This window comes from Schistocerca americana, chromosome 1 (genome assembly GCF_021461395.2).
Source record: "Schistocerca americana isolate TAMUIC-IGC-003095 chromosome 1, iqSchAmer2.1, whole genome shotgun sequence".
In the NCBI taxonomy this organism is placed as follows: Eukaryota; Metazoa; Arthropoda; class Insecta; order Orthoptera; family Acrididae; genus Schistocerca; species Schistocerca americana.
In genome coordinates, this window is record NC_060119.1 from 894368986 (window position 1) to 894393637 (window position 24652).

The 24652-nt window shown below is 38.8% G+C and overlaps 1 protein-coding gene across 4 annotated transcripts in view; it reads right to left on the bottom strand.

Moving 5' to 3' along the window:
• LOC124614660 (exportin-6-B) overlaps positions 1 to 24652 on the bottom strand; it is a 305273-nt gene that overhangs the window by 46259 nt on the left and 234362 nt on the right. For all 4 annotated transcript variants that reach the window (XM_047142962.1, XM_047142963.1, XM_047142964.1 and 1 more), the window contains one exon: positions 16056 to 16338. In XM_047142962.1, the coding sequence (XP_046998918.1) occupies positions 16056 to 16338 (283 nt within the window). The remainder of the gene's footprint in view (positions 1 to 16055; positions 16339 to 24652) is intronic.

Below are 24652 nucleotides of genomic sequence, written 5' to 3' on the forward strand. Positions count from 1 at the left end.
CCATAATTTGTATTATTTAGCATGTTGGATAGTGGGTTCAGAGCAAGGCCGAACCAGAAAGGACTTAATGAGTCTCCTTGGTATATCCCACGCTTAATCTGTATTGGCTGTGATGTGATATTATTTGAATTTGTTTGGATATTAAGTGTGGTTTTCCATTTTTTCATTACTATGTTTAGGAACTGTATTAATTTAGGATCTACTTTGTATATTTCCAATATCTGTAGTAACCATGAGTGGGGTACACTATCAAAAGCTTTTTGGTAATCAAGGTATGCGTAGTGTAGCGACCTTTGTTTAGTTTTAGCTTGATATGTCACCTCTGTATCTATTATCAGTTGCTCTTTACATCCTCATGCTCCTTTGCAGCAGCCTTTTTGTTCTTCATTTATAATTTTGTTCTGTGTTGTATGTATCATTAATTCCTGTGTAATGACTGAAGTTAATATTTTGTATATTGTTGGTAGGCATGTTATGGGGCGATATTTTGCTGGGTTTGCTGTGTCTGCTTGATCTTTAGGTTTCAGATAAGTTATTCCTTGTGTAAGTGTATCAGGGACTGTGTATGGGTCTGCAATGTAATTGTTAAATAATTTAGTTAGATGTGAATGTGTTGAAGTGAACATCTTTAGCCAGAAATTTGCTATTTTATCATTTCCAGGGGTTTTTTCCAATTGTGCGTAGAATTAATTGCTCGGGTGACTTCATGTTGCAAGATTATCACTACAGGCATTTGTGGTATCATCTTGTATGTGTGTGTTTCTGCTTGTATCCGCCGTGCATGTCTATTATGTTGTACTGGGTTTGACCATATGTTGCTCCAAAAGTGTTCCATGTCTGTTATGTTTGGTGGATTGTCTATTTTAATGTGTGTGTTATCTATTGTCTGGTAAAATTTCTTTTGGTTTGTGTTGAATGTTTGGTTTTGTTTCCTTCTATTTTCACTTTTTTTGTATCTTCTAAGTCGTTTGGCCAATGCTTGTAATTTCTGCTTCTTTTCATCTAATTGCTCTATCGCTTTTTGTTGTGAGATTTTACCTAACCTTTTTCGTTTTTGTCTGATATTTCATTTCTTATAAATTGTGTTAGCTGTCCGATGTCTTTTCTCAGTTTTTCTATTCTGATCTGTAGCCTGTGTTGCCATGCTGGTTTTGTGGGTTTCTTCTGTGTGTTGGTTGGTTCTGATCTCTGCCTAGTGTGTATATTTAGTGTAGTGAGTGCTCCTATATAAACCAGTAGTTGTAACTCTTCCATAGTTGTATTTTCATTTATTTTGTAGTGTATGATTGTGCTGATAGTTGTTATTGTTGTTTCGACTTGTGGGTTATTTGGTGGTCTATGCAAGAATGATCTAATGTCTGTATTTGTGTCTTTGTATTCTATATATGTCAGCTGATTATTTTTCTTCTATATCTAACATGTGTGTTACTTCGTGCTCTATTTGTGCTTGTTCTGGTGGCTGTCTTAAGATTTTGATTTCCTCTAATTGTTTAATTGATGCGTGTTGTTCTTTGTTTGTTTGCTCTGGGATGTTTGAGTCGGTTACTGTATTTTCTTCTTCTTCTGACTGCACATTATCTTGTTCCAGTATTTGTTGTACTTGTTGTTTGATGTGTTCTAATTCTGACTGGGGTATCCTGTTATTTTTTATTATTACACGGATCTGATCAGCTAGTCGTTGTTCTGTTAAAATTTTTAATTCTGGGTATCTGGTAATAAATGTTGTGTATACTTGTGATCTGTATCCAGTTGTGTTGGTTCCAAGGTAGGTTTGTTGCTTGGTAATAACAGAACATGAGGTGTCGGTTTACTTCATCTGACCATCTCATCCTCTGTCTTTGTTTTCCTTCTAGGGTGGTTGCAGGAAGCATATCCTGCAAAACACCTCTATTTGGATTTAAATCATTTTCCAGTTGGCTAGCAGTGTCGTTACCATTGTGGGCGGGCATAGCGCTCAAGCGTCGTCCCCGACCATGACGGCGCTTGTCCGAGGCTTCTTTAGTTCTGTCCTGAACCAACTAATCACACTAAAAGGGGGGTTAGCCCTATTAGGGGTTTGTTCTTTTCGTCGCCTTTTACGACTGGCAGAACATTTATTATTTAACCGCTTTCACATTCTGGTTCATATATTTTGGAAAGAATTTTCACTAGACATGACATAAGTTAGTCTTCATAAATTCAGCAATAGAATAAAGACAGTGCTGGAGCATTATAATTTATTATAGAGTATGCTGCGTATTTGCATCACACTGTCACGGCATTTGCTCAGTCTCTCTGATTTGTCACATGAAAGTTACCATAACCATGGCTGTGATGACCATGCACACCGGCCGTTATTTGGTTTACACACACACACACACACACACACACACACACACACACAGGACAGGGAGTATTCCCAGTCTTGGTAAGTGTATGTGGTGGTACTAAAATCAAGATCTTGACAAATTATTTTTGCATAATGTAAGGATCTACAGATTGCGTGCAGCCATACGGAGCGTTAACATGTGCTCCCCAGCCGACCTGTCTGGAATGATGACAAATTGCTTGGTCAGTAGATGCGCGTCCGGCCGCACTGCGACGGGGAGTACGTGACTGGCCGCCGTCCGAAGCGGGCAGTATTCTAGTGCAGCCTCGGGTGTGAATATGTCTCTTTCCTTAGCTCACCATGGGAGCCTTTCGATACGACCGTAATTAGCTGGTGTTAGGATGTCAGACACAGTGATGATGGGCACGCATAGCGTGCATGTTTTATAATCCGCCTTTGTTAATAAAACTGTTTAAACTTACTTCTCGCATTCGCATATTGCCATACCTCTAGGACCCACCAATTACAAATCTTGACAAAATATTCATGTACTCATCATCTGGGGCAATAACACAGACTAACCCCTTATAGAGGTGGGTCAGAATAACAAATATTTGCTTTTATACTGTCCTGCAGAAAGGAATGCCATATGAAATGACAAGTTAACTAGTGCAAAGTACACAGTTTTTATGGTAGTCAGGTCAGACATAGATGGAGAACTCTAAAGGCTGAATCTTTGATGGCCAGAATATCATATGAGCTGTTTTTTCTATATTAAGTAAGAACTGTTTTCATACAGCCAGTATAGCAGCATTTCACAGCTGTCAACTAAATTGGCTCCACCTGACACGGAGAAATGTAACAAGATAGGAAGTTTGTATTATCAGCGAATAATACAGGTGTTGTTGAGAGTAGGCATTTTGGGATGTCATTAGTAAAGAGTAGGAAGAAGAGGGGGACCTAAGGTTGAGCTCTGAGGGACTCCTGATATGACTGGTATTGTATCTGTACAGCTTTTTCTCCCATCATGTGTTGTTATTTCTACCAGCTGCCATCTGTTTGTTAGATACGACCGAAACCATTCATTACAGACACCTCTTATACCATACGCATCCAGTGCACGGAGAATAGTGTATGATGATTTCATTGATCTGACAAGGCATTCAATGTAAAGTCCAGAAGCATAGTGGTTTTCATTAAATGCATGTATTACATGGTCAGTAAAAGGAAAGAGAGCCTCACTGATGGATTTATTTTTATGAAAGCCTACCGGCTGTGCTATTAGTAGGGAGTTATTTTCAAGAAAGGATATTACTTGATTACATACATCTTTTCTGTTATTTTAGACAAAGTTGGGAGGAGGGATATAGGTCAGTTGTTGCTGATCTCATGCTTTTCCCCTTTCTAGTGTAATGGAACTATCTTGGAGCTATTCAGTGGTTGAGGGAAAATGCCAGTACCTGTGGAACAGTTGATTATGTTGCAAAGAGGGTGTACTATTTCATCAGCAACCTCTTTTACTACATACAACATTTTGTAAAGGAAAGTTGCTAGTCACTATATAATGGAGATGCTGAATCGCAGATAGGAACAACAAAAAGTCTGTCACAAATTAGCTTTCGGCCAGTATGGCCTTAATCAAAAATAGATGACTGACACGCACACACACGCACACACACGCACAACCGCGCACACACGCACACAGAGAGAGAGCACTCACGCAAATGCAACTTACACAAACACAACTGCAGTCTCTGGCAACTGAAGCCACTCTGCAGTCACGTGTGTGTGTGTGTGTGTGTGTGTGTGTGTGTGTGTGTGTGTGTGTGGTCTATTTTTGGTGAAGGCCATACTGGCCAAAAGCTATTTTGTGGCAGTCTTTTTGTTGTGCCTATTTGTGACTCAGCACCTCTGCTACATGGTGAGCAGCAACTTTCCTTTCAATAATATTGTTACATTCCATCCTGGATTTTCCATTGGTTGTTTTATTACATAGCTAGGTAAACCATCAATGCTAGACGAGAGGAAGTTTTTTATGCTACTGACCATTAGGAGAACCTCCTAACATTAGAAAAAGTGATCTGTCAGATCTTTTACACTTTGGACGGAAGATTTTGTTGGTGGAGAGTAACCAACTGAAAGACTGCTAGCAGTTCCAGAAAAATGTTTATTGGATGTATCACAAATATATTTGATGTCTGTTACTTGTTGGCTATTACACTGAAGATATTCTGGCGCTTTCTGTTTGACATCAATCTGTAAAGCTTTTCTGACAATAACCCAAATCGCTTTACATTTGTTGTTCAAATAATTTGTGTAGGCTTTATTTGCTAGTAGTTTTGGTTTAGATATTACTTAATTAAGGACTTACTAGTACAATTTGAAATAACTGTGGAAATTTGAATAATCTGTTTTTATACTTTGCTCTAGACTGACCTCTTGGACTTACATGACATTTTTATACCCTTTGTGATCCACCTATTGTCAGTTTTCCTGTCTGACTGTTATTTTTTGATTTGTTTTACTGGAAAGGTCACAATGAAATGATGATCAAGTGCACAGGGGAATAGCGAAGTTTTCTTATTCACATTATCTTCTTTGTAAATAATATACCAGGACTGATATTGAAATAAATTTTTGAACACGACAATATTGTCAGGCTGTAGATGAAAGCATGCAATGATTGTCTTTTATTTGTCCTAAACTACGCTAAAACAAGATACCCTGATGGTCAGGACTCCACTGGGCCAGTTCAGAACATTAATGAATGAGAGAGGTACTGGGTCCGGGAATATTGCACCTATACAGCTGCTTGAATTATGTGTTATTGTAATTGGATTCTTTACTATTTTTTTGGTTACGGAAAGTCGCAAGAAGGTTAATAACATCACTCACTGTACACAAAATGTTACCAAAATTTATCTTAAAATCACCACACAATATGAACTTCTTACCTTTGGATAAGTAAAAATACATGATACATTCAAACCTTTTCAGAAACTGGGATTTGTTGCTGTTAGGAGACTGGTAAATAATTATTATTATGTAGTATTCTGCCTAGTGTCAGGTTATGTCTTCGTACAGAGATTTTCTGATGCCAGTGTTCCCTGTCTTCAGCTGCTTCCTTCAGCCTGCTGTAGCTCTTTCCATCTTTCATGTCATCCAAAAGTTGAATTCTTCTTCTTCCTCATCCTTCCGTTCCTTTAATTTTCCCTTCAATGACTTTGTGTATGGGCCCTCCATGTCTGAATATGTGTCCAATCCAGTTGGCCTTCCTCTGAAGAATTAGATTCAGAATCTCTCTCTTCTTTCCTACTCTTCTCGCTATTCGTCACCCGATAGGCCCACCTGATCTTCTCCATTCTCCTCCAGCACAACATTTCAAAACTTTCAAGGTGTTTTTCCCCTTATTTCTCATGGTCCATGTTTCTGCTCCATAGAGCTTAACTTGGTGGTCACCAGATTCCTCTTTTTATGGAATGCAGCTTCAGCCATAGCAATTCTTGGTCGAATTTTACTGGTACATTGGGCACGCTTTGTCACCAAATTTCACAAATACTTGAACTGATTCACATCCTCCTGTTTTTGACTATTGATGGTTATTCTCAAAGGTTTCTCCCTTTTCGATATCTGCATGACTTTTGATTTTTCGATGTTGATTTTCATGCCATATTTCCTTCCAGTTTCCACGAACTGGTTCATCATGTGTTGCAATTATCTTTGATTTGTAGCAAACACTACCAGGTCATCTGCATACTTGATGGTACTGATGAGGTGTCGTCCTATCCTGAAGTTTCTGCATCCTTTCAAAGCTTCTCTCGCCAACCATTCCCCATACAGGTTGAAGAGACTCCTATTCCTATTTCCAGGCTGCTTGTTTCTGCATAGTTTGGCTGCACCTTTACTCTTTGTCACAGGTACAAGTTGAAAATTAGTCTCCGATCTTTCCAGTTTATTCCTATAAATACAACCTATTATTATCAATATAATAGGGAAACATTCCACGTAGGAAAAATTTATCAAAAAACAAAGATGATGTGACTTACCAAACGAAAGCGCTGTCAGGTCGAAAGACACACAAACAAACACAAACATACACACAAAATTCAAGCTTTCGCAACAAACTGTTGCCTCATCAGGAAAGAGGGAAGGAGAGGGAAATCTCCTTCCATCTTTCCTGATGAGGCAACAGTTTGTTGCGAAAGCTTGAATTTTGTGTGTATGTTTGTGTTTGTGTGTCTTTCGACCTGCCAGCGCTTTCGTTTGGTAAGTCACATCATCTTTGTTTTTTGATAAATTCAACCTATTATTATGTTAGGCTACTTGATTTCTACAGCACAATGATCAAAATGTTTCTCATAATTTGGGTAGTCTGTTTTGTAGTGGGTGCTGAATACTGTGTGGGTGCTGAATACTGTGGCCTTCTTAAAAAGTATTATTGTACAGTGGTTGGAGGGGGGGGGGGGGTAGTAGTGTACCCAATGACATACAAAAAGTTCTACTAGTGGGGTGTGAGCAAAGAGTGAGTGTGTGTGTGTGGGGCACACTTAATGGTCACCTTTTTATGTTTTTATTGACAATCTAGTAAAAATACTTCCCTGTACGAAATTAAACTACAGAACATGGAATTTCCTACAAAAGGTCCTATTCAATTTTTCTCTATCACTAGTAGTTTGCATGTTGCAGGGGGTCAAAAAGTGGCACATTTTTAAAAATAGTGTTTTAACGGTATTAAATCACTGCTTACTACCATATGAAATGTGTTAAGAACACCACATCTAGGTGCAGCAGAACACTACCCAGGGATTAATTGTGTTCTGGGGGTGTTATGGGGTGGAAAGGCGGGGGTAGAGATTAGGAGTATGAGGGAAGGTAGGTCACTGAACTGTGGTTGTGCACTTCCCTCCTCCACAGGTCTGCAAAATGAAGAGTGAGCAGACCATTATCCATTCTCTCTAGCACAGTAGGTCACTGAAAGCAACTAAAGTGTGTTTCACGAAGTTATATAGAACTTCACACAGCTAACCTTATGAATCAGTGGCGACACAGTGTGCAGACATGCTCGGGAGAGTTTATTTCCCTCGAAGTGCATTAATATTGCATGGAATACAGACAAGAATTACTGATAATACTAATGGAAGAAACACACACAGGCAAAATCTACATAAATCTCTGTATACTGTTTTCAGTGCTAGAGGGAAATTAATTCTTAGTTATCCTGTATGGCCGCTGTAGCTTTCTTCTGGGAAAGCCGACTTCTCCCATCATCTACATCTACATCTATACTCTGCAAACCATTGTGAGTTGCATGGCACAGGTTATGTCCCATTGTACCTGTTATTAGGGTTTCTTCCTGTTCCATTCATGCATGGAGTGCAGGAATTATGATCGTTTGAATGCCTCTGTACATGTAGCAATTATTCTAATCTTATCCTCATGATCCCTGTGTGAGCAATACGTAAGGAGTTGTAGTATATCCCTAGAGTAATCATTTAAAGGTAGTTCTTGAAACTTTGTTGACAGACTTTCTTGGGATACTTTATATCTGTCTTCAAGAGTCTGTCATTTTAGTTCCTTCAGTATCTCTTTGACACTCTCTTACGGATTAAACAAACCTGTGACCATTCATGCTGTCCTTCTCTGTATACATTCAATATTCCCTTTGTGAACTATCTGTTATGGGTCCCACAAACTTGAGCAACATTCTAAGACAGGTTGCATGAGTGATTTGCATGCAGCCTGTTTTGTAGATTGATTGCACTTACCCAGTACTGTACAAATAAATCGAAGTCTCCACCTGCTTTACCCACAACTGAACGTATGTAATCATTCCATGTCATATTCCTACAAAGAATTACACCAAGGTATTTATATATGTTGGCTGATTCTGACAGTGACTCATTGATATTATATCAAAAAATACTACTTTTTTGTTTTGTGAAGTGCAAAATTTTACAGTTCTGAACATTTAGAGCATGTTCCCAATCTCTGCACCAAGTTGAAATCTTAGCAAGATCTGACTAAATATTAATGCAGATTCTCTTGGACAGCACTTTATAACCACATCACCTGTGAAAAGCCTTATTTTACTATTAATATTGTCTGTACACTTATTGACATACAACATGTACAGCAAGAGTCCCAACACACTTCCCCGGGTCACACCTGACGTTACTTCTACGTCTGACGATGACTCTCCATCCAAATAACATGCTGTGTCCTCCCTACCAAAAAGTCCTCAATCTGAATTTCACTTGATACCCCATATGACTGTACTTTTCACATTAAGCTTAGGTGTGGTACTGAGTCAAATGCTTTTTGGCAATCAAGAAACACTGCATTTACCTGTTTGCCTTGATCCAAAGCTTTCAGTATGTCATTTGGGAAAAGTGCAAGATGCATCAAAGTTTTTGAATACCATGCTGGTTGGCATTGAGGTGGTTATTCTCTCCATGATAACTCATTATGTTTATGCTCAGAATATGTTCTAAAATACTACACCAAACTGTTGGCAAGGATACCGGATGGTAGTTTTGTTGATCACTTCTACCTATCCTTGTAGACAAGCGTGACCTGCACTTTTTTCCAAGAACTGGGCATGGTGTTTTGTTTGAGTGATCTACAACAGATTATAATGAGAAGAGGGGCTAACTCAGCTGCAAATTCAGTATAGAATCTGCCAGAGATTACATAGAGGCCTGGGGCACTGTGCAGTTTTAATTATTTCAGCTATTTCTCAACTCCACTGATGCTAATATTTATTTCATTTATCTTTTCAGTGGTATGAGGATTAAATTGGGGATATTTTTCTGGGTTTTCCTTTGTAAAGGAATATTTGAAAACAAAGTTAAGCATTTCACCTTTTACTTTGCTACCTTCTATTTCAATTCCTGTCTCATTCGCTAGGAATTGGACACAAACTTTGGTGCCACTAACAGCCTGTACATATGACTAAATTTCTTTGGATTTTTAGAAATGTCATTCGACAATATTCTGTTATGATAAGTCACTGAAGGCCTCATGCACTGCTCTCTTGACAGCCAAATGCATTTCATTCAGCATCTCTCTATCTATAGCCCTACACTTTGTTTTTCACCTATTATGCAACAATATTTGTTTCTTTAGAAGTTTCTTCACAGTTACTGTATCCCATGGAGGTTACCTCCCATTATGAACTGTTCTGCTGGGTATATATCTATCCAGTGCGTGGTCAATTATTCTTTTAAACCTGAGCTAGAGTTCAACTTCCTCACTGAGATTACTGATTTTGTTATCTAGTTTACTGAACATGTATATCTTTCTGCTCATTTTAGTTGTCCTTTGTACTCTGATAATCATTGATGCCACATCTGTATCATGGTCGCTGATACCAGGTTCGATGTGGATAAATACACCACTTCCATTTCCCATTTGTCTGTCCTTTCGATATGCAGTTAAATTTTCCCGAAAAATCTCACTGCTATCAATTTCAAGTTTCAACCAGCTTTTTGTACCTATTATTATGTGAGCTTCACTGCTTTTCACGAGCACTTCAAATTCTGATCTTTGTTGCGAATGCTTCGGCAGCTTACCATTAGGATATTAATACTCTCACCTATGGGAGGCATTTCTTTCGATCTTACACTGATACTTGTGGGTTTCCTACAGCTATCATTACCTGGATCGGATGGAGAGTTGTCTAATCTAAAAAACCCTTGTGTGCACCCCCACACAAAGCCATAGGATGTGTAGTGCAGACCCGACCTGTTTATGGGGACCCTACAGTTCCCAACCCTATGGTGCAAGTCCAGGAAGTCACAGCCAAGCTTGTCACTGGTTCAGTCCTTCCACTTGACGTAGAACGAAAGGGCCACAATCAGTTCTGGGGACAATGCTGCAAATTGTGAACTTCATTGAAACTCCACGTGCAAGGCTGATCTTCTCAATGTTCTCTGCCAGTTGCTGGAATGACCCAAGAATGACTTCGGAGCCCAGACAACAGACATCATTTGTTCCAATGTGTGCTACAGTCTGCAGTTGGTCGCGCACTGTTCCCTCAATGGCTGCTGGAATAGCCTCTTCAACGTGTTGAATGAGGTCCCCAGGCATACACACTGAGTGCACTTGGTTCTTTTCCATCCCTTGCTGCCGTTGCCCTGCAAGAGTGCTACTCAGCTTTCAGTTTACGAACAGACTACACTGATCAGGCAGAATATTATGACCACAGACCTACCATTGACATAAATCTGCCATAGCAATAGTAGTGTCACCTTGTGAGGAATGCCTGCTAGTCAGACACATGCATGGTGCATGTAGTACAAGTGAGCACGCTGTCTGCATGTAGAATCGGGAAGGCGTGCAATCTATCAGAGTTTGATCAAGGGCAGATTGTGGTAGCCCAGTGGCTCGGCACAAGCATTTTGGAAACTGCACAACTTGTTGGGTGTTCAAGGACTGTTGTGGTGAGCATCCTCAAAACATGGTGAATCCAAGGTGAAACCATGTCCAAACATCATGGGGTTGGATGGCCACCCCTCATTACAGATGGCATACGTTGTAGGCTGGGCAGACTGGTAAAACAGGATAAGCGGCAAACTGTGGTGAAACTAACACCATATTTCAATGCTAGGCAGTGTACAAGTGTGTCTGAACACACAGTGCATTGAATACTCCTAAAGATGGGCCTCCACAGCTGGTGACCTGCGCATGTGCCAATGTTAATGCTACGACTGAAATGGGCATGTGACCATCGGCACTGGACACTGACGCGGTGGCAGAGTATTGCTTGATCTGACAAATCCCGAGGCCTCCTTCGTCATGCTAATGGGTGCAATCCTATTGTCTTGACTCGTTGCAGACCATGTATAACCCTTCATGACAATCATGTTTCCCGACAGCAGTAGCATTTTTCAACAGAATAAGGCACCAAGTCACAAGACCAGCAGCGTGATGGCACTGTTTGAGGGACACATTGGTGAGATCTAATTTACATGCTGGTCCTCTCCCCAGAATTTATGGGAATTAGGTGACTTGTGTCAGCAGATGTGGTGCTAACTGCTTCCAGTGACCAACCAACACCTCTTTGCTTCCATGCTATCACATGTAGCCTTTGTTATCCATGCCAGAAGTGGACATACCAGCTATTAGGTAGGTGGTCACAATGTTCTGGCTGATCAGTGTGTATCTCCCCAGCATTTTCTATCCAGGTCTCTCATGTGAGTAGTCAAAATAACTTTACTAAGCTGATGTTTATATATTGGAGTTGTCATTAGTTTATTTAGTGAGTATATATTTGCAGTTATTAAATGACCTATTATGTGAAGCAGCTCAACAGCTGGAACAGTCAACTGTCTACAACACTGAATAGCCTGCACAAAATGTAACATCCTGTCAATATGTATTAGACAATGTTGATTTCACTACCCCCACTATCAATGCCTGAAACACTTTTCACAACTTAAGGGTATCAAATCCATCACCCTCAGCCAAATCCCCCAATATCTGAAGAGGCCTAGAGGCTTGAATTAGCTCTCTCGGCCACCTAAATAACTTCAAATATTTCAAAACAACCCAAACAAAGCATTATTGCAGATTACAGTTCTAGATCTAAACATGATCACTGCTTTTCCCTTAGATATACTGAAACCCATCTTGCAAGGTATAATCTGGATGTGCCGTAAGTAGCCAGAAACACAATTAAAGGCAAGAGAAGTCAATAACTTACTGGTTATTTATAAACACAGTTACATGTGTTTACAATAACCTGTCAATGACAGAAGCACCAAGATGCCACATTTACCAATCATATCCCATTCCCACCCACACTACATAGGTCACTAACAACCTTACACTAACTAAGTACTGTATTTTATGGACTATAAGACGGTCTTTTTTTCTTTGAAAAATTAACCCCAAAATCCAGGTTGCTTTATAATTGAAATGAATATAAAATGTCCAATGTTTAATTTAAAATTCCTGCCAATTTTAAAAATGGCCATATATTTGATGCCACGAGAAACCTGTCCCTATCTGGCAATATCGGATTCAAGTGGTAGTAGCAGTGCACTGATGTGACGAACATGAGTTGTGGGAATTCACAAGCTTGCTAACATTGTTTCCCCCCCGCCCCGCCATCACAAACCCAGAATACTGTCTAGCCTATGATGTGTCATTGCTGTCTACGGTGCCAGTGAACTGGAATTGCAAGTGATTTGTGTTATTGGTAACAGGACATTTTTGTTAGTAGCTGGTTTTGTAATCGAAAAAAATAAAATGTATTCATATGATGTGGGCTATAAACTGACAGTAATAACATATGCAGAAGAACATGGAGACAGAGCAGTAACAAAATGTGCAAATAGAGGACTGAATGCAAAATGGCCAAAACTGGAAGATGACCTACTGAAACAGATTCAAGGACACCATCAAGATGGCATTGGAATTAATACAAAAATGATTCAAATACGAGGTGCATTCAAGTTCTAAGGCCTCCGATTTTTTTTCTAATTAACTACTCACCCGAAATCGATGAAACTGGCGTTACTTCTCGACGTAATCGCCCTGCAGACGTACACATTTTTCACAACGCTGATGCCATGATTCCATGGCAGCAGTGAAGGCTTCTTTAGGAGTCTGTTTTCACCACTGGAAAATCGCTGAGGCAATAGCAGCACGGCTGGTGAATGTGCGGCTACGGAGAGTGTCTTTCATTGTTGGAAAAAGCCAAAAGTCACTAGGAGCCAGGTCAGGTGAGTAGGGAGCATGAGGAATCACTTCAAAGTTGTTATCACGAAGAAACTGTTGCATAACATTAGCTCGATGTATGCGTGCGTTGTCTTGGTGAAACAGCACACGCGCAGCCCTTCCCGGATGTTTTTGTTGCAGTGCAGGAAGGAATTTGTTCTTCAAAACATTTTCGTAGGATGAACCTGTTACTGTAGTGCCCTTTGGAATGCAATGGGTAAGGATTACAACCTCGCAGTCCCAGAACATGGACACCATCATTTTTTCAGCACTGGCGGTTACCCGAAATTTTTTGGTGGCGGTGAATCTGTGTGCTTCCATTGAGCTGACTGGCGCTTTGTTTCTGGATTGAAAAATGGCATCCACGTCTCATCCATTGTCACAACCGATGAAAAGAAAGTCCCATTCATGCTGTCGTTGTGCATCAACATTGCTTGGCAACATGCCACACGGGCAGCCACGTGGTCGTCCGTCAGCATTCGTGGCACCCACCTGGATGACACTTTTCGCATTTTCAGGTCGTCATGTAGGATTGTGTGCACAGAACCCACAGAAATGCCAACTCTGGAGGCGATCTGTTCAACAGTCATTCGGCGATCCCCCAAAACAATTCTCTCCACTTTCTCGATCATGTCGTCAGACCGGCTTATGCGAGCCCGAGGTTGTTTCGGTTAGTTGTCATACGATGTTCTGCCTTCATTAAACTGTCGCACCCACGAACGCACTTTCGACACATCCATAATTCCATCACCACATGTCTCCTTCAACTGTCTATGAATTTCAATTGGTTTCACACCACGCAAATTCAGAAAACGAATGATTGCACGCTGTTCAAGCAAGGAAAACATCGCCATTTTAAGTATTTAAAACAGTTCTCATTCTTGCCGCTGGTGGTAAAATTCCATCTGCCATACGGTGCTGCCATCTCAGGGACATATTGACAATGAACGCGGCCTCATTTTAAAACAATGCGCATGTTTCTATCTCTTTCAGTCCGGAGAAAAAAACTCGGAGGCCTTAGAACTTGAATGCACCTCGTACATCCTCTTAAGTTAGTGTTACAGTGGAACTTAACTTACTTTAAGGGTGGAATTGGTTGGTGCTAAAGATTTATGAAGCGTCATGGACTTAGCATGCGAAACAAAGCCAAAATATCTCAGAAAATGCCACAAGAGTAGGAAGAGAAAATATTATCTTTCTATCGCTTTATTATTCAGCACTGAAAGAAAACCAGTGTGGAACTAAGCCAAATTGCAAGTATGGATGAAACTCCACTGGCATTTGATGTGCTGAGTAACAGAACTGTTGTTAGGAAAGATCCTGAAACTGAAGCTAAAAAAACAAGTGGACATTGAAACATGCACTACACTGTTGTCCTTTAATGTTGTGCTAATGGTACTAAACTTAATCCAATGATAATTTTCAAGTACAAAACAATGCCAAAACCTTATGAAATACGCCAGGTGCTGTTTTCACATACATGGCAACGACTGGATGGATGAGGCTGGTATGAAATTATGGATTAACAGAGTGGTAGAGAATGAAAGGTGCTTTATTGAAGAAGAGTTTTCTTCTTGTGCTAGAACAGTTTAGCAGTCCTGTGAAAGAGAAATCGAGACAGGGAAATACAGAGCTTGCTCCTATTTCAGGATGACTCACTTCACAATTGCAATTGTTTGATGTCTTGACAAATAAAGCATTTAAAAGTGTATATGAGAGAGGAATGGAACAAATGGATGATGGATGAAATCCAACATGAATTCATGACGAAGGGAGCTTTAAGACAACCTACAGTCAGACAAGTGTGTCAGTGGACGAAATAGTTGTGGCCTAGAGTGAAGAGAAGATATTATTGTTAAATCTTTGAAGAACTGCAACATACATAATGCTCTCTATGGTAGTGGAGGCCATTATATATATATGAAGATTACATCAAAGAAAAGGAAGAAGAAGAAGAAGAAGAAGAAGAAGAAGTTAGAATCATGATTTTCAGGGATTTTAAAACTCAGTTCGGTTTTATAAACTAAGAAATTTTTGTTAGTCTGGCTTTGCAGTCTAATAATAAATATGATACAAATGTTATTTATTAAAAAATTGCTTAAAAATAAGATGTGGCTTATTGTCCATAGCATCTTATAGTCTGTAAAATACAGTAAGTACTTTTCACCCATTGTTTATAGCAAAGTATTTGACATAAAAGCTCATTTAATAGTAGCAAGTAAGCACTCACTGAATAAAAATAGCTTCACTAAACAAGTCGTCAGTGAAGTTACAGTGCCTATTAACGTAACAGAACTGGACAGGAAATGCTGTGTATAATCTGTGAACTGGAAAGCGAGCAGCGATCCTGGTGGAGGAAGTCGCTTTCCCTGGAAGAACACAGTCGCACAGGCTTGCTAAGTATGTAAACTATTTTGGAATTTTCCATCTCAGTTTACTCAGCACAGTGTTGCCTTTATCCATTTTTTTTGTTGATTCCTATGACCCTTAACCGGGAAAGTATATAGGAACACAAAGTAACAGATATAATAAATGTTGCACCTTAGTTTCTCAGAAAATTTATGACAAATGTTATATATATTACTCCACCCCCCCCCCCCCCCCCCCCCACTCTCACACACACAAAATCCTTTTCCTCTGTAGATTTCAAGATTAAAACCAGTCTTATTTAAGGAAAAGCTCACTTATGCTATAATAATACTGTCTCTTCATGCACAAGGTTACAACAGGCTGCACAGTATATTCATCCTTGTACTCGTTTTATTGGCTCCAAGGAGGGCTCAGTCATTTGCAATACAGAACACCAACTACCAACATACTGAAAAGTGGGCGACTATGTATGTGAGAAACTGTTGCCTGTCTACAACACTCCTCAAAGAAATAAAAGTCACTGGTTTTCTAGCTGCTGTACTAGACTGTACCCTCATCAATAATAGCAAATATGACATACGCATAGAAAAAAAATTAACTTCATGGCTATGAAAGTCTACATCTAAAAATGATGATATACAAGAAAATACCATGCCTCAGGTTGGAGATAGTTCATCCTTGGCACAATCTGATACATTTCTCTTATTGCATCTGCTTCCCACAGCCGCAAAGGCCTTACAACATTGGTGAATGACAACAGCAAATGTGCAGCTGAATGGCACAGTCTTTCTGGCTCTCCAGCTTTAGTCAGCAATGGATAAACAGATTGTATGATATCTACCATAACTTGTTCATATACTGCCCTCATACTTCCTTCAGACCTCAACTGAGCAATCCAGTGACACCAGGCTTTTAGAGCAGCAAGAACTTGGGAATGGCTGAAATGAAAGTATTATTAATGCTATTGTAAGTTAAGAAAATAATCGTTTAAATACATTGCAGAAAAATATATAAATAATTACAAAGATTTGAAATAGGAAGTGTTGCTTTGTTTATTATTCTGTAATTTTTTAAAGACACTCAAAATATATAATATTAAAGAATTATTTAGCCTGATATGAAACAGAAGTTTTAATACATTTCTTGTGGCAGGCATCTTCACAGCGGCTATCTACAAATTGCAGTACTTCAAAAGAAATACTGTCTTTTGCATGTTGGACATTGAGTTTTTTTTTATTTAACTTGGGCACCCAGACATATTTTGCCTTAGTTACAAGGGAGCTACAAGGAGCATCCGGATATTGTTTTGCTTGCATGTATACAAGTAGGTACACATACAAGCTATAATAGATTTAAAACAGTTTATTGAAATTTTCGTAATAAAATGGAAAAGCCCTTACAGATCAGCAAGTAACTCCATTATTCGAAAGCCAAGCCAGGTTGCCACAAGACGGGAAATGTGTCTGGGTGCACAAGTTAAATACTTAATTTGCAGCACACGAAAGGCATTCTTCTTTTGAATTACAGCAATTTAGAAGTTTCAATATCTATCAGATAGAAACACATGCCATAAAAAAGGGCAGGGCCATACATTAATAGCTTTAGTCAAACCTGTTCCAGTATTAAATTATTTAACGAATATTTCACATTGTAGAAAAAAAGAGACAAAATGAATATATTCAGCATTTTACAGTTTCAGTATCATATATTCTTTCTTAAAAATCTCCACAAAGACATATTTAAAAACAAAATAGCGACCGGATACAATTGGATGGTTAACCAAGAATCACAATTACATAGTGTGTTACAAAACATAGCAAAGTGACAGTTCATCTAATTACTGTATTCTATTATACTGACAATGATAAAATACAGTATCATTACAACACACACACACACACACACACACACACACACACACACACACTGAAGTAAATGTACTGAGAATTAAGTGGGGAAAAAATGGGGACTAGGTAGAAACATTAAGTTAAGAGACCAAAATACATAGATATAAACTGAATAGTTGAAAAGTAAGGAAACTCAATGATTTAAATAATGAAAACTGCACCAGTTACTTATGTTTTGATGCTTAGCACAACGTGTTTTGAGAATTTATGCTCTTCAAGTGCATTTGTACATTTATTAAGATGAATATGTTTGGTGATGGTTGTATGCATGATTTTCTGCCTCTCTTGCAGCTTTTGGCGATTAGAAGGTGTTGTGACTCTTTCATTATACAGAGTATCACATATCCACAAATCATCACTTACAATGTTTGTTTACAAAGCATGCTACAAAGACATTATGACACTAGTCTTATAATATCTTACTAGCATGTTTTATAAACAAACAGTGTGAGTGATGATTTGCTTGTATGAGATATTCTGTATAATGGAGGAAGCAGAATACCTTCTAACTGCAAGAAGACACAACAGTGGCAGAAAATCACACATGTCATCACCAAACATATTCATGTAAACAAGTACATAAATGCACCTGAAAAGCATTTTGCTAAGCATCAAAACACAAGTAACTGGGTAGTTTCCTTTACTATACTTTATGGACTGTAAGACACTTATTTTTCTTCTGAAAACTGCCTCCAAATTTCAGGTGCAACTTATACTGAAAATTTATATAAAAATGTCTAGTGTTTGATTTAAATTTTCTGTCAGTCTTAACCCTACACTTCCCAGGTCACTTTTTCGTCACCCACTGACCCAGGTGTGGTCCGAGTGACCACTATATTTAAACAGCCATAAAAATTGCATTCAGCAGTTTCAGTGGAACAGTTCAGATTTTATGTAAAAGGTTGCATTAATACCACACAAAAAATTTATTACAATAAATTTTAAAGTTAATTATTATGAAAAAACCGTATTTAAACAGAAAACTGTACAAACTAAACATAGTATTACATGATAATGTCAATGTTATGAAAACTCAAATACCTCCCACTCTAAATTTTACTTTTTGCTATATTTCTATTGTTTATTATTCATGCAATTAAAAAATGTAACTCCCACCAAACATTCACAAAATGAAAATTACATTAGTACTTTTTAGATGTTTAGTTTCATTCTCAGAGGCTTTCTTTGCACTCTGCTGGATTGGTTTCTTGCAACAATGGCCAAAATAAGATGTATTTCTCTTCTTTTTTGGATCATACACGGAGCATGTTTAGTGTTTTTTCAATAATTCTGCAACAACTTGTAATTTAGTTCTGCTACACCCAAAATATAGTGAAGGATGCACGAAATTCACATAGCCTTATGTTCACTTTCATTTTCACTGCCACTGTCCGATCCAACACCACTTCCTAAACTCTTCTCAAATTATTTTAAAATAGTATCCTCAAAGTCAGTGCCTATAACATGAACAGTAGACGTAGCTCTGGCTACTGAATCAATAATGCATCGTCCCTGGTGCAGTCTCAGAGATGGCTAGGATGAAAGAAGCAGTAATAGTACAGGGCCACATCATATTCAAATGGCTACTGACAAAGGAAACCGTGGCAGCTTCAGAAAGAACAATTACGTAACACTGTAATTTCCTACCCCCAGCATTATGCATTAGCAGTGGAGTAACAATAAATGCTAGCAGTCTGAGGGACAGCACCTGGGACCCAAGGGTTAAAAATAGCCATATATACAGTGCCACATGAAACCTCTCCCTATTTGGCAACATTGGATTCAATTGGCAGCAGCATTGCACCAATGCAATGATCATGAGTTGCAGGGACTCACAAGCTTGCTAACACTGTCTCCCTCCCACCCCACCATCACAAGCCCGGAATACTGTCTAGCCTCTGATGTGTCATTGCACTCAACGGTGCCAGTAAACTTGAATTGAAAGTGATTTGTGTTATCGGTCACAGTATAATATTTTTGTTAGTAGCTATAGTTTCATAATAGAAAAAAAAGAGGTATTCATACGATGCGGGACATAAATTGAAAATAACAGTATATGCAAAAGAACAAGGAAACAGAGCAGCTGATCAGCATTTCAGCCCTCTACCAACAGAAAGAAACCATTTACGGCTGCCAGGCTAATAAAGAGTAACAGAAAAAATGAAGATGACTAAATGTGCAAATAGAGGACTGAATGCAAAATGGCCAAAACTAGAAGATGATGTATTCAAATGGATTCAAGGACACTGTCAAAATGGCACTGGAATTAATACAAAAATGATTCAAATAGACGCTTGTAAGCTAGCACTACAGTGGACTTAACAGATTTTAAGGGTGGAGTTGGTTGGTGCTACAGGTTTATGAAGCATCATGGACGTAGCATGCCAACCAAAACAAAAATATCTCAGAAAATGCGAGAAGAGTAGGAAGAGAAAATATCTTTCTATCACTTTGCTATTCAACATCGAAAGAAAACCAGTGTGGAACTAAGCCAAACAACAAGTATGGACGAAACTCCTCTGGCATTTGATTAGTCGAGTAACAGAACTGTTGTCATGAATGATGCTAAAACTGTAACTATAAAAACAAGTGAACATGAAAACATGCACTACACTGTTGTCCTTTCATGTTATGCTGAAGGTACTAAACTCAATTCAATGATAATTTTCAAGCACAAAAGAATGCCAAAATCTTTTGAAATACTGTGAGGTGGTGGTGTTCAGGTACATGACAATGACTGGATGGACGAGGCTGGTATGAAATTATGAATTAACAGAGTGGGAAGAGAAGAAAAGGTGCTTTATTAAAGAAGAATTCTCTTCTTGTGCTAGATCAGTTTAGTAGTCGTGTGAAAAATTCTGCGGGAGAGAAACCGAGGCAGAGAAATACAGAAATTGCCCTTATTCCAGGACGACTTACTTCACAATTGCAACTTTCTGATGTCTCAATAAATAAACTGTTTACAGTATATAAGAGAGAGAAATGGATGATGGATGAAACCCAACATGAATTCACACCAAAGAGAGCTTTAAAACAATCTACAATCAAACAAGTATGTTAGTGGCTAAAACAGTTGTGGCTAGATTGAGAGAAGCGATTATTGTTATATCATTGAGGAACTGTGGCATAAGTAATGCTCTCGATGACAGTGGAGACCAACTTATATATGAAGAGGACAGCGATGACAGTGAAGAGGGAGGAGGAGGAGAAATAGTTCAGATGACTACTTTCAGATTTTAAAGGTCAGTTTGGTTTTATAAACTAAGAATTTTTTTAGTCTAGCTTTGCACTCTTACAATAAAAATGGCAAAAATGTTATTTAAAAAACTGCTTAAAAATTAATGTGCTTCTTACAGTCTGTAGCTTCTTTTGATCCATAAAATATGGTATTTAACTCATGAATGAGGCAGTTTCAGACTTTCTTGAAATATCTAATATGATGAACGAAATTAAGGAAGCTCAAATTATACAGAATGTAAGTTCGGAAGAGGGATGCTGTAACTGCAGTTATACAGGGAATGAAAAAAAGTGTAATGTAGATTTAAGACGTGATAAACAAATATGCTTCTTTAATGCACTATTTTCATATAGCTTAGCACATAAACGATACAAACTCTTTGTGGGCCATATTTGTCAGTTGTAATTTGCAAAGCAAGGTAGATATTATGCTTGGATAACTAAAGCAACAAAAAAGCTATTAATGATTTTAAAAAATATTTACTTATGCTGGCAAGATGAGGGCACCCTCTGTTACATCTAACTAGGAATTTTATATTTTTTACATTACATTCATACTGGCACAAGTTATATAAAGAATTACATTTAATATTTGCTACAACACTTAGATTTAACTATAACATAACTAATGAAACACAGTAGTAGCTATAGTAAGAGAAACCACAGTTTATATTAGTCCATAAAAAGTAGAACAATGAAGTCAGACTACAGCCAGGTTGGTTTAAATTATGGTCAATGGCAGCGATAAATGTAACAGAAGTTATGGGAGAGGATTGTGATAGAACACAGATAACGAAAATATTGGGGAAAAAAAGTGGAGTGACAGAGAAGATGGAAGCACTTGATTTCCTGTTTCCCAGAGAGAATATGGCTAAGAAGTTATGATGTTGGCAAAAGAGGGCTATAGCTTACTCTCACATGGCAAAGTGCTCTGCATTGTGCACGGTTTTATGTTCATTCTGCTTAAGATTATGGATTTGTGTTCACATTGTACACACCTGCAGACATCAATACCATGCTTGATTGACCTGTGAACCTTAATAATACATGTCCTCTGAGATGGACAGACGTGGAGGATAAGGGTGGCTTTAACTGAAGTTTCAGATAGAACAGTTGTTTGAAAGTTTAGCTGATGGGGAAAAAAGGGTCAGTCCTTTGTATTGTGTGGACAAGAATTGAAGATTACAATACCTCATCAATAGCTCTGGTGTGTACTTTCAAATAAATCCCCGCAGGCAGTCTGACAGCTTTGCACCTACCTGATGGAAGCAAGGCTAAAAAATGTATAAAACAACTTTAGGGAATCTTAACTTTAAATTATAAGATGAGAAGTCATGTGCATCGACAGAACATGTGGTCGTCATTTAATCTTCATATAACGTGAAAAATGACAATGGTAGTCATTAAGTTTTGATTAAACACAAAAAAGGTTTACACATTTTTTTTTTTTTTTTTTCAGGTACGTGTCCACAATCCTAGTTCACAGCGCAATCCTCTTGCCACGATACTGTAGCTTGCTGGCAGAGAAGCCGAAACTAAACGGTGCAGCCCACTGATAAAATGGAATACCACATAATCATTCATTCTCAGCAGCAGCACCAGGAATGTTAGTTGTTTCAGGCCACTCCAGACAGTTTAAAAAGTCGTCTGGATTGGTAAAACTACAAGACATACAGAAAAATGACATATCAGAGGTTAGAGCATCTCTCCGGGTTTTGGTTCATAATATATAACGCGGTATAGTTGTAGAGCAGGCGGCTAGGGAGCGGACGTGTCTGAACATGTAGACAAATCATCTGTCCCATACGGTCGCATCAAACTAGTTCATGCTTACAGATAGGCAACCCAATGAATAAATTTCCATACTAGGCTACTGTCATTCACCTTACCACTCTCAGCAGCAGTGACTTCAATGAATGATACACAAGTATTGAGGTTTGCTGCATTGAAAGTGTCGGAAGTTCCATGCGGCTTTTCACGGATGCTGCTGTAGTATACAGAGAAGTTGCAGCATTAGAAAATTGTAGCGAAATGCAGGAAGATCTGCAGCGGATAGGGACTTGGTGCAGGGAGTGGCAACTGACCCTTAACATAGACAAATGTAATGTATTGCGAATACATAGAAAGAAGGATCCTTTATTGTATGATTATATGATAGCGGAACAAACACTGGTAGCAGTTACTTCTGTAAAATATCTGGGAGTATGCGTGCGGAACGATTTGAAGTGGAATGATCATATAAAATTAATTGTTGGTAAGGCGGGTACCAGGTTGAGATTCATTGGGAGAGTGCTTAGAAAATGTAGTCCATCAACAAAGGAGGTGGCTTACAAAACACTCGTTCGACCTATACTTCAGTATTGCTCATCAGTGTGGGATCCGTACCAGATCGGGTTGACGGAGGAGATAGAGAAGATCCAAAGAAGAGCGGCGCGTTTCGTCACAGGGTTATTTGGTAAACATGATAGTGTTACGGAGATGTTTAATAAACTCAAGTGGCAGACTCTGCAAGAGAGGCGCTCTGCGTCGCGGTGTAGCTTGCTCGCCGGTTTCGAGAGGGTGCGTTTCTGGATGAGGTATCGAATATATTGCTTCCCCCACTTATACCTCCCGAGGAGATCACGAATGTAAAATTAGAGCGCGCATGGAGGCTTTCAGACAGTCGTTCTTCCCGCGAACCATACGCGACTGGAACAGGAAAGGGAGGTAATGACAGTGGCACGTAAAGTGCCCTCCGCCACACACCGTTGGGTGGCTTGCGGAGTATAAATGTAGATGTAGATGTAGAAAATTGTGTCCATACTGAGGACCTGAAAAATGAGTTAGAAACTTGGAGCATATTATTGTCATATTTAGAGGAAATGGACATAAAGATGCATATTTTTGACATTTAGAGGTCAGATTGAGGTTTATTCTGTTCCCTGACAACCCAAGAACCTCCCAGGATATTAGGCCAATAGATTTACAAAATGAGATAATACGGGATGAGCTATCAGAATAAAAGCCTTTCAGGTAAATGTGGGTAGCTTATGGAGGGACATAGTCTTGTTGTTCCACTTAGGTAGTTTCTCGGATAAGGATGCTAAAGACTTGTGATGGTTCACTGTTGCAATATGGACTATCAGAGTAGAAATGTGCTTTGGTATTTGTTGTGCTTTGGTATTTGTTGTGCTTTGGTATTTGTTGTCCGCAGTTAATGCGTATTCAGGTCATTCACCTGATCTCTGCAGTGCGCCAACAATGCCCTACTACTTGTTGTTGGCATTTCGGAATATGAATCATTTTTGCATGTGTTTCCGTGCTGTTCACAATGTCTCTTTGCTACCTTCATCAAATTACAAATATGCCCCAGCTAAAAACCAATAATTTATGGAAATGGATCGGGAGTGACTGTGCTTTCACAACAGACGGTTAAATAATATTCTCCCAAGATTAAATAATATTCTCCCAACTATGTGAAAAAGAGGTAAGTTTAATTTTGTAAATTTGCATGCATGTTTTCTATGTAGGAAAAAAAAAAAACACTTTAGGAATTATCTTTGGCGTTATTGAAATTTAAAAAAATGTTAAATGCTGCGAGGGGATCTAAGTTCCAATTTTTAGGAACTTATTTGTAGTCTTAATTCACTTTTTTGAGTGACCATCTCAAGGGTACACACTGTTCTCTTACATTATTGTACAACTGTACATATTTATTGATATTTATTCATTTCTCCAACGCTTTAGGTCAAGGTTGAGAAAAAAATTCAACTGGATCAGCGTAAAAAGACATCTCAGCACCAGAACAATGTAACCAAGATACAGTTAAAAACTCTACAGCAACCACTGATATCCTCATTTTCGAAGCATATGGATGACAAAAATGAGTTAAAAAATGGCTCTGAGCACTATGGGACTTAACATCGGAGGTCATCAGTCCCCTTGAACTTTGAACTACTTAAACCTAACTAACCTAAGGACATCACACACATCCATGCCCGAGGCAGGATTCAAACCTGCGACAGTAGCGGTCGCATGGTTCCAGACTGAAGCGCCTAGAACCGCTTGGCCTCTCCGGCCGGCAAAATGAGTTCAATGAAGATCTTTGTGAGGCTTTGATATAAGCAAA